At 38.8% G+C, this 10,141-nt stretch overlaps 2 protein-coding genes across 6 annotated transcripts in view; both read left to right on the top strand.

Moving 5' to 3' along the window:
• The window catches only part of LOC109952495 (dixin-like), an 11,158-nt gene extending 5,101 nt beyond the window's left edge, over nt 1-6,057 (top strand). For 2 of the 5 annotated variants that reach the window (XM_020587595.1, XM_020587594.1), the window contains exons 6-20: nt 335-518; nt 817-900; nt 1,154-1,207; nt 1,342-1,392; nt 1,493-1,597; nt 1,779-1,832; nt 1,964-2,035; nt 2,318-2,389; nt 2,533-2,598; nt 2,959-3,108; nt 3,464-3,527; nt 3,618-3,714; nt 3,899-4,007; nt 4,164-4,243; nt 4,320-6,056. In XM_020587595.1, the coding sequence (XP_020443251.1) occupies nt 335-518; nt 817-900; nt 1,154-1,207; nt 1,342-1,392; nt 1,493-1,597; nt 1,779-1,832; nt 1,964-2,035; nt 2,318-2,389; nt 2,533-2,598; nt 2,959-3,108; nt 3,464-3,527; nt 3,618-3,714; nt 3,899-4,007; nt 4,164-4,243; nt 4,320-4,329 (1,252 nt within the window). In that variant the 3' untranslated portion in view covers nt 4,330-6,056. Of the gene's footprint in view, nt 1-334; nt 519-816; nt 901-1,153; nt 1,208-1,341; nt 1,393-1,492; nt 1,598-1,778; nt 1,833-1,963; nt 2,036-2,317; nt 2,390-2,532; nt 2,599-2,958; nt 3,109-3,463; nt 3,528-3,617; nt 3,715-3,898; nt 4,008-4,163; nt 4,244-4,319 lie in introns of all 5 variants that reach the window. The other 3 variants (XM_020587597.1, XM_020587599.1, XM_020587598.1) reach the window with 3 other exon arrangements.
• Nucleotides 6,058-6,531: 474 nt separating this feature from the next.
• The window catches only part of dlat (dihydrolipoamide S-acetyltransferase (E2 component of pyruvate dehydrogenase complex)), an 8,805-nt gene continuing 5,195 nt past the window's right edge, over nt 6,532-10,141 (top strand). The window contains exons 1-5 of the mRNA XM_020587600.1: nt 6,532-6,983; nt 8,559-8,660; nt 8,749-8,873; nt 9,106-9,268; nt 9,583-9,709. Of these exons, the coding sequence (XP_020443256.1) occupies nt 6,729-6,983; nt 8,559-8,660; nt 8,749-8,873; nt 9,106-9,268; nt 9,583-9,709 (772 nt within the window). The 5' untranslated portion in view covers nt 6,532-6,728. The remainder of the gene's footprint in view (nt 6,984-8,558; nt 8,661-8,748; nt 8,874-9,105; nt 9,269-9,582; nt 9,710-10,141) is intronic.

The raw sequence follows: 10,141 nt of genomic DNA, 5'->3' as shown, positions 1-10,141 counted from the left end.
AAAAGACTCATGGCTGTATTAGCTCCAAAGGGTGCTTCTACTAAATACTGAGCAAAGGGTCTGAATACTTATGACCATGTGATATTTCAGTTTTTCTTTTTTAATAAATCTGCAAAAATGTCAAACATTCTGTGTTTTTCTGTCAATATGGGGTGCTGTGTGTACATTAATGAGGAAAAAATGAACTTAAATGATTTTAGCATATGGCTGCAATATAACAAAGAGTGAAAAATTTAAGGGGGTCTGAATACTTTCCGTACCCACTGTATATGTGTTTATATACGCACCTCTGGAATAACTGATTATTCAGTGTTTTATTTTTCTCAAACGTCAGCTCTGTCAGTCCTCTGTCCTCTTCTGGAGCTCCACCCAGCAGCCAGTCATACAGACAGCAGGAAGATCATCAACAGCGGGAGAGCTACGGTGATGTCGTAGTGGAGACGGCATGGGAGGATTCTCTTAGTGAAACTTTGGAGAAGGAGGTGCATGAGACACGTAAAATGGTGTCTGCTTTACAGGTACATACACATGGAGATATGAATTAAATTCTGGAAACCCTCTTTGTACAAAATGATGTATTTTTGATTTTTCAGTTGAATGTCTTGATGTTGACTTCCATATTGAATTTTAAGTGTTAACTGTATATTCTGTATTTCCACACATCATGACATAGATCACTATGTCATTGTGCACGCGCACACTGCATTAGACAACTGACCAGCCACTGCTTTAACTTGAGCTCTTTAAACACAGCGACATCACTCCACTCCAAAGTGCAAACTGGTGTCACATGTTATGTCCTTTGTGTTTTTAAAGGCCCTGTTGCTGCATGGTTCAGTGCCTGAGGATGAGCAGGATGTATCTTTGACTTTCGACCAAGGCAGTGCTGAACAGCAGATGGTAGTGATGGTCTCTCCATGTAGTTTTTCATCCATGTTTTTCTTTTTATGGTTTTGTTTCTGTTCTTCTTTCTGCTCTCTCTCATTTATGTGTCACTCTTGTCTCAGAACTCTTGTAACAGCTCTTTGTGCTCAGTACAGATCACATTTCTTTTTCTTTTTTCTTATCTGCTGCTGCTATGTGTGTCTGTGTGTGACACTGGTATCAGTTTCCCCTTCGTTCTCAGTCCACTGTGCTTGTTTTTTCTTTCCAGGTAGTCATTCGCAGTCGTTTGGATCAGAGTATGGAAGAGGCTCTGGAACTGAAGGTAAAGCAGTTTTTCATTTGTTTTATTTTCAAACTGTTAATAGATTATTTTCATATTTGGTCAGAAGTGCATTTCTGGAATGCACACTGTGATTAATATTCAGTTCAAAGAGTGTTGTTTGCTTTGTGCTTTAGAGGGAGCTGCTGCGCTGTAAGGAGGAGATGAGAAACCTGCAGGGAATCAAAGTAAGATAAATTCAGTTCTGCAGTTAAATATCATTCTAGGAGTGTTGCAGAACAATTGCTGGACTTTGTATTGACTTTCATTTGGTTTGTAAATGTGCAGGATGCCCAGCAGCAGCGGCTGTGCACTCAGGAAGCATCAATACTGCATTTGAAGCAAGAGCTTCTCAGAGTCAACATGACGAAACATGAACTCAACAACCAGAATGTATGAAATATATGAATGCTTGAATTTAATGAAGCTTCACATAAAAGTCTGTTGTAATTTAAATTAATGGAAAATCTTCAAAACACTGAATTCTTTTTTTTTTTTTTTTACAAAACAGTTTTCATTAGGTATTGTGTATATTTTAAGTGTGTTAATTCCCCTCCTCCATGAAAATGTGCAGGCAGATCTACAGTGGAAGCTGGAGGAAGGTAACCGGCTGTGGGGAGAATGCAAGGTGAGGCACTCCTGTCCCTCTTTCTTAATGGTTTGCTATAACATGGCTTAAGTGTCCTTACTTTATGTAACACAGCATCTGTTTGTTCTAAATAATGAATCTTACCTTTTCTCTTTTGTTGGTTGGTACAGAAGGAGATGGGACAGAAGGACAGACTGCTGCAGCAACTCAAACAGAAGTTTGAAGAAAGCCAAAAACAGCAGGTATGTTAGCCATTTAAGGAGTGTAAAGGGATGTTAAAACAAACTGCCCTGGGTTTAAAATCTTCCGCTCAGCTCATTGCAGTGTGTGAAAGTCTTGGAACAAAAGTTAATCATTCACTCACCTTTTAAAAGTTTGGGGTTTCGTTAGCAAATGATTACTAAAATTTAAAAGCAGAAAAATATGCTTAAAGCACAAGTGTCTGTTAGGCATGGACTAGATTAAGTTTTAGGATCTACTTGGTTTATATTAGTGTGTGTTTTGATCCGTTTCTTCTTGGCTAGAGTGACATGCACAGAGAGTTGGTGCATAAAAACAGCATGCTGCAGGAGCTCATTAAAAGAGGTCTGCAACAGGTATACTGTGGCTTCACTGATCACTTCTGCATTAAATCTTAAAGAGGTTTAGGTTTCATATTCATTCTGCGCAAGGCAGTCATGAATCCAGATATACATTTCATACATTACACAACTGACACTTTTTCTTTTGCCTTTTATAGATTCCCACGGGCACAGAAAACAATGGATATTCTTACGCTGGAAATCCAGCACCCTCTATGTCAGGAGTATGTATTGTTTCTATTGATAAAACTGGGCCTGTTGCTGTTTTTCTACATGTCAAGCTGCTAACAAAATGTCTCCTAGTTTTACTCATGGTATATTCTCTTGCAGTTTTTCTGCTATATATTATAATTTGGCCACATGAAACACTAGAACTCCATTGTAATTTTGTGAGAATGGTAAGATAAAGATACTTGTGATAGGGCCAGTATGAGCTGTAAATTACCTTGAAGGCGGTTGAGTTTAAACCACAATATTTGAAGTACAACACACAGGACACAAGCTGTGTAAAGCTTTAAATTACACACAACTGTTGTTAATAAAATGTGTTGTTTAACAGGGTTCTTGTGTTTGTGCTCTGTTAGCAGGCAGAGGAGGTTCAGATACTCAGAGATGCACTTAGGAGTTTGAGGAATAACTTTAGAGACCACGACCCACAGCACCATACACTGGACACCTTGGAGCAGGGCATAGTGTCACTCATTGACAGACTGCATGTTCTGCATACACACAAGGTACAGATGCATCAGATTACTACAGATTAATTAGATTAGATTCAACTTTATTGTCATTACCCATGTACAAGTACAAGGCAACAAAATGCAGTTCATCATCTAACCAGAAGTGCAGTTATTAATTAGCTGATGTCGATTTGAAAATCAGATCTGACTGTGTAATTGATCGACTAAGAACTAATGAAAGATTATACTATAAATAATGATGCTGTAAAATCATCTTAGTGATACTTTTGAGAAAATGTAGACATTTAAAATCCTGATGTTCTGTAGTGAAAGGTATACATGAGATGAAAAGGTTTTGAAACCCCTGATGTAAAGTAATGATCAAATTCAACTTGTCCACATACTGCAGGGAAGGGGGAAATCTCCAGGACGCAAAGGTCAGCCCATAGACTCTGACTCCTGGCCATGTACACGTAAGGTGTTTCAACATATACTCCCTAAATACCTATAAACGTGCAGAATATATATACCTTTTTTAACTGTGTTTTTCTTGTTAATCACAGAAGCTTCTCAATCCCACAGTGGTTCTTCTGCCTCTACTAAAATTCTTTATTTCACTGGAAAATCCCCAACACCTTCCATGATTATTATACCGAAGAGGTTAGTGTTTGTGTCTGTGTTGAGGTGTTTTCTTTCCAAAACGTTTAAATATCTTGCAATTTTCTGCATAATTTTCCTAAAGAATTAGACTTGGCTACTGATAGCATTGATGCGGATAATCCTAAAATTTAGGCTAGAAGATCAATCACACGACACCAAGAATCTCTTTCTCCACATTGTACAGGCTGGGTGAGGTGACGCTCAAGGATGTTAAGGCAGCTGTGGATCGAGAGGGAAACTACAGGTACCACTTCAAGGCCCTGGACCCCGAGTTTGGCACTGTGAAAGAAGAGGTATGAGAATGGTGGGGCAATAAGTAAATAATAGGACAGTGATGGTAAACGTTGTGTACAGTTCAATTTTATTTGTATAGACGGGTTGGGGGGGAGTGGATAGAGGAGAGAGAAAAGTTATACATGAAGACAATATGACCGTACATCTGTGTGAAGGTATTCCTGGATGGAGCTATTGTTCCAGGCTGGGAAGGAAAAATAGTGGCATGGGTAGAAGAGGACCGTGGTGAGGAAAGGTAACATGTTAGGTCTGTCCCTCTCTTTATTTTCCTGACTCTCTGTGGAAACCAACTCCTTCTCTTTTGTGTCTAGGCCATTGTAGGTTCAAGCTAAGGGACCATGGCACTTTTTGGGTTTGGTCCTAGTTGCTCTGATCCCAGAGGCACATCGAGACAACTGTTCAGAATAGAGGCAAAAATGGACACTTCAATATTCAATTTGTTAGCAAAGAAAGACTTGTTAGCAAAAGATTTGGGTTGCGTGGCTGGTACTATACCACACTGATAGCCTCGCTCACTTGTGAAGCTGTAAATCTGTGACTGGTGTATAGAATATACTAAAGCTCAGTGCCTTTCAAAGGAAAGCTGTTTTATTGTGTGCTTATTATTGCTAGACTAACTGTAGCATCAAAACTGGACTCAAAGGTAGTCAAATATTATTTTGAATGATGTTTTTATAAAAACACAGTATAGTGTACTTGTTTTATAGCTAGTTGAGGCACAAGTTTGTATGAGGATTTGGAAAACATTTACAGTCATTTCCAAGTGTTCAGTATCACTTTTAATTTATTGGGCATTAATGCTATATTTAAAGAAATACCACCAGATTACATGTTATATAATGCCTGTCAATCTGTATTATAAATGTGAAGTGAATATACAGTATTATTTCATAGCAAGAAAAATCTGGTTTAGAAATAAATATCACTTCTATAATGCGTATGTATTTCAAAACGACAGGAAAAGGGTCAGACCAGACTTGTACAAAATTCATTTTATTTTCGTGTTGCACAAGGTTTGTCTATAGTGTGACGTGCTGGAAAATACACTGACCTGATACCAGCTAATATTAGCTTAACTATACTGTATAATACAACAGTAAAAAATAACAATAAGATAAAATATCACAATGACATTGGAATATTTTTCAAAGTTATCAGGGGTAGACCCAAATATATATGTGGGCCTAAGTGTGAGTTTGTAGCTCACCAGCATGTAAACAGGACTCACCTGTAGCAACAGCATTTCCCCAGTTGGGCCTAAATACGGAGTGCAGCCACAAAAAAAGCAGTGTGTGGCTCATTTTTACACATCATAAACAGTTGGATTATTATTACTGTATGGTTTATTATTTCATCGAGCTAGGGGTTCAATTGACTTTTTACATGTTTTTCAAATGTGCCACTCCTCTCTGAGTCTGTGCCCCAGCCTGGCCACCCTACCCAATATTTTCTAGATCTGTCCTGGCCGATGCTGAACTGCTGCCTTTGAATAGAGACGATACTGCAACCTCATTGTTCATGTAGAAATACAGATCCACAGTTATTTTATGTTATAAAACTGTTTTGTGTAGTTGCATAAAATATTTCCACCATATCCTTAAATTTTTGAAGTTTATGAGCCTTTTTGTTCAGGGATTCTGGTGAGGTGAGAATGCATCCTGTTAAAAATATGCAATGTGAACTGGACTTAAAGTGAACCTTTGCCCTGGAATAGTAGGCAAACTCATTATTTATAGTGTGTGGGTGGGTGCATGTGTATCTGTGGACTGAAACTGGCAATCACACAAATGTTTTCCTTAACACTTCTTCTGTCTTCCCATTTGGGATCAATGTATTTGCCTTAACATGCCAAGAGAAATATGCATCAGTTTTACATTTAACAGAGACTCATTTGATGCCATAACTGACTGTACTGTAAAATATACAATTTGCTGGTGAGATGGTTATTCAATGTTTGTTTTTGTTTACTGAATTGTTATTTTATTTTATTTTTTACAAAATATGTATATGGGCTGTTAAAAATAAAAGTGGCCTTTGTTGAATCTTAGATATCTTGAAATAAAGTCTGAGTTTTGATTTTAAAAAGATGTCCGTTTAGTTTATGTAGAAAATCACATTTGGTGATCACAGAGGTAATGGTTGGCCTTACCAACTGAAGGACTACCCTTTCTGGTAAAGGGCATGTAGTCTTAAAAATGTACTTAAACTGCTATTTGACAGTCAGTAATGTAGGAGGTTAGTTATTTGTTGGAGTAATCATAGCAGCTTCATAAAATAGTGTGTTTTTTTTTCACTTTAAAGTTTTTAAATGTAAACTAAATGGGTACAATGTGTTATGTGACTATCGTTCTTGTACTGCTATATAATCACAGTAACATATACCACTATAGTTATTTAGTAGAGCTTCTATCCTGAACAAATAAGTTTGATTTTTCTCTTCTTTTAAGGTTTGGTTAGGTTTTCCGTTTTGTTCATAGTTACGGTGTTTGATTGAAATTTGAGAGGCAACTGTTTACGACACCTCTTTCGAAGCGACGGCAGGGCAGAGATAAGAGCCGTAAAGCGGTTTGTTTTGGATTGGAGGAGGTCATTAGTAAGTGAGGGGACTCTACGGGCCTGTTCTCTGGGCACAGTGACACTTGGTAGCATTGTAATTCTGATGACTGTGTAGGACGAATACATCATTAAACATCTCTGTATAGTATTTCAACCACCGTGAAATGCTTCGTCTCATCCTCCGGCTCAGGCCGTCTGCCGGGCTACCTTGTCCCCGTGCCCTCCCGAGCGGGCCTGCTGCTCGCTGCTCTCGCTCCATACCCGGCACCGGTTGTCTGAGGCGGCTTCACTGCGGAACAGGATACCGGGCCGTGTGCTTGGGTTCCGGCTTCAGCCACAGAGCGCCCCTGCTGCGATGTCACCAGTTGGCGGGCAGCTGTCAAAGCAAGCGTTTCTACAGTCTGCCGCCGCACCAGAAGGTAAACGTTCCCTGGCCGGTGTTCACGTTGCTATAGCACCGACGTTCACAGTTAACTTACAGCTAGCATGACCTCCATAGCTAGCAGAAGATAGCACAGTGATTTTACTAAGCAGCTTCTGACACTGCTTTTATAGGTTAAACGCAGGCTAGAAAGGACTCTTCAAAGCAGCACAGTCAGTTCCTGCAAACACTGTCTTAGCTGTAAGTTTAGAGCATCATGTTATTATCTTGATGTCATGTTATGAACTATAAAGTTACCTCATACCCACGTGAACTCGCTCTGATGTTGTTTTCTGTTTTTGTGCAGTTCCAGGGGTTTCGCTCTGTTCACTAGACCTTTAAGCTAAGCTAGTAAATATGCGTGTTAGAGTGCTTTCTCCTTAGTAATGAGACCTCAGACCTTTGGTGATCCCAGGAGTCTAAATCAGAGAAAATTATATTTAACATTTTTAATATCATTTCTTAATTGCCATGTCCATGGGTGGCATGACTTATCAAGCACTGTGTAAAATTTCCATACTGCATACATTTGAGTATGTAGTGTACAGTGGTAGAAGTACTCGGATTTTTTTTATTTACTATAAGTAAAAATATCAGTACCACAGTGTAGAAACACTGTTACCAGTAAAAGTACAAAAGTATTGGCATCAGAATATACTTAAAGTAAAAATGTGTTCAATAGACACAGTGGTCCATTCAGGAATAACAGAAATGATATTTTTCGATTATATTAATCGATGCATTAATGTGTATGTCACTATAATGTTGTAGCTGGTAAAGGTGGAGATAGCGAATATTCTTCTGGGATAAATAAAATATTAACTTATAATACAATAAATTATTTGTTGATTGTCTTCTATCTCAAACAAATATAGTGGAGTAAAAAGTAAAAATATTTTCCTCTTAATAATATTGGAGTACTAGTATAAGAAGGAGAAAACAGCAATACAAGTAGGGAACATTTTACAAAGGGTAACTGACAGTGGCATCTCAAAGTTTCTGATGGATTTCCATGCAGTAGCATAAATTGCTGCTGCATGAGATCGTAAAGTACATTTATTTCTTGTATACTAAATTGAAAAACATTACACAATGAAAATTAGTATATAAGCTAATTCATGCAGAGAGCATGTACTGTTTCCTTTCCTCCTGTATACACAGCTGTTTAGTTCTCTCCCAAAACATAACATAAATGTCTTCACTTGAGAGTGCTGAGATTTTCCCTCCTCTCTCTGGTCTAATGTAGGTCTGTTTGGGAACCCCTCTCCTAGCTCATATCTCTGTCTCCGCTGGCAGCGCTTGTGTATATCAGCTGTCAGACATTGCATCACCTTGGACCCTAAAACATCACAGATGTGGTGTAATGCAGCCGTGGGGGTCATTATCAAGCAAGCGGATGTGGTGATGATGATGTAGCAACCACAGTTACAACACCTGACATTTGGCAGTAGTTTTAATGTCAAGAAGCCCGAGTTGGGATACTGTGCTTTGGCACTTGTGAATTAAATAGCTATGGTAAATTTGTCATGATGTCTTCATTCTTGAACTCCTGGAATTTGTTTCCTGACATCAGGTGGAGCTCCCTGCTCTGTCACCCACCATGCAGACAGGAACGATTGCTCGCTGGGAGAAGAAGGAGGGAGAGAAAATCAGTGAGGGTGACCTTATAGCTGAGGTTAGAAGCTGTGTGTGTTTTTTGTTTGCATATCCCCACAGGGAATCAAAACATTAAAGTCAGTTTTAAATCATTTCTTTGTGTCTAGGTGGAGACTGACAAAGCTACTGTAGGTTTTGAGATGATGGAGGAGTGCTACTTGGCAAAGATCCTGGTTCCTGAAGGGACCAGAGATGTCCCTGTCGGATCATTAATCTGCATCACAGTTGACAAGTAAGTGTTTGCTGGATGATGTCGTAAACTACAGACTGAAAACCAGGGTGTCCTCAGTATAGAAACATGTTTCCAGACTGACATAGGTGTCTGTTTACACTTTGTTGCTTACAAAATTATTTTCAGCATACGATTAAGTAGTTTTCTACATGTCACACAACCTATTGCTGTTTATTCCAGATGTAGTTGTGCTTTGTGTAAATTTATGTCTAACATATATTTTTCTCTGCAGCCCAGACCTCATCCCAGCCTTTAAAAGTGTAACGCTGGACTCTGTTAAAGCAGCCGGTGCTGCTCCTTCACCAGCCGCCTCAGCTGCTGCTCCTCCTGCTGCTGCTCCTCCTGCTGCTGCTCCTCTTGCAGCCCCAGGCAGCTCATACCCCACACACATGAAGGTAGGTGTGTTCTTACAGAAAAAATTTACAAATAGGTAGGTCTACTGATTACTTGAGCAAGTATTAGAGCTTGTTGCTAAATGTAAAAACAAAACATTCTAATGATCATATTTATAATGATTTTATGATTTAATCAGAGACCACTTTAAGAGTCTGGAGAGAAGCTTTAGTTTGTTAGAGGCAGCTCTAAAAAGCCCCCAGCCAGACTCGAACAGGGATGTCACAGTTACAGGACTGTTAGAGTTGTTCTCAAAACATCAATTAACCTGGAGCCTTAACAGTGTTTGCCAGATGACATCCTTGTGCCTTGACAGATTACACTTCCCGCTCTCTCCCCCACGATGACGATGGGAACAGTGCAGCGCTGGGAGAAGAAGGTCGGAGAGAAGCTGAGTGAAGGAGATCTGCTGGCTGAGATCGAGACTGACAAGGCAACCATCGGTAAAAATTATTAGCTAATATTAGAAATATTAGCTCTATGCATTACAGACTATTACAGTGTTCCTGCAATGCTTTGATTTGATTGATTGATTCTTTCAAGCATGTAAAGACAGTTGATATGTCAACACACATAATTTTACACATATCCAACAAATGCTAATCCAATATCAATTTGCTTATACCTAGTACATGCTTGAATGGAGTAGGAAGAAGTCAGACTTATCCAGTCCTACCCCATGACATCATCTTACCATCATTGGTTTGCAAGCAGTATCTCTACATAAATAATTATCTTCTACACCACACAAGTAATATACTAAAAAAAATTATAACAGTGTTAACATTCTTACATAATTACATTCTTAAATAATTACCTTCTGCACCACACAAGTAATATACTAAAGAATTATTACAAAGTGTTAACATTCATAC

Source organism: Monopterus albus, unplaced genomic scaffold (assembly GCF_001952655.1).
Source record: "Monopterus albus unplaced genomic scaffold, M_albus_1.0 scaffold464.1, whole genome shotgun sequence".
In the NCBI taxonomy this organism is placed as follows: domain Eukaryota; kingdom Metazoa; phylum Chordata; class Actinopteri; order Synbranchiformes; family Synbranchidae; genus Monopterus; species Monopterus albus.
The sequence above is the reverse complement of the archived record's forward strand: the minus strand, read 5'-3'. Positions and strand labels throughout refer to the sequence as shown.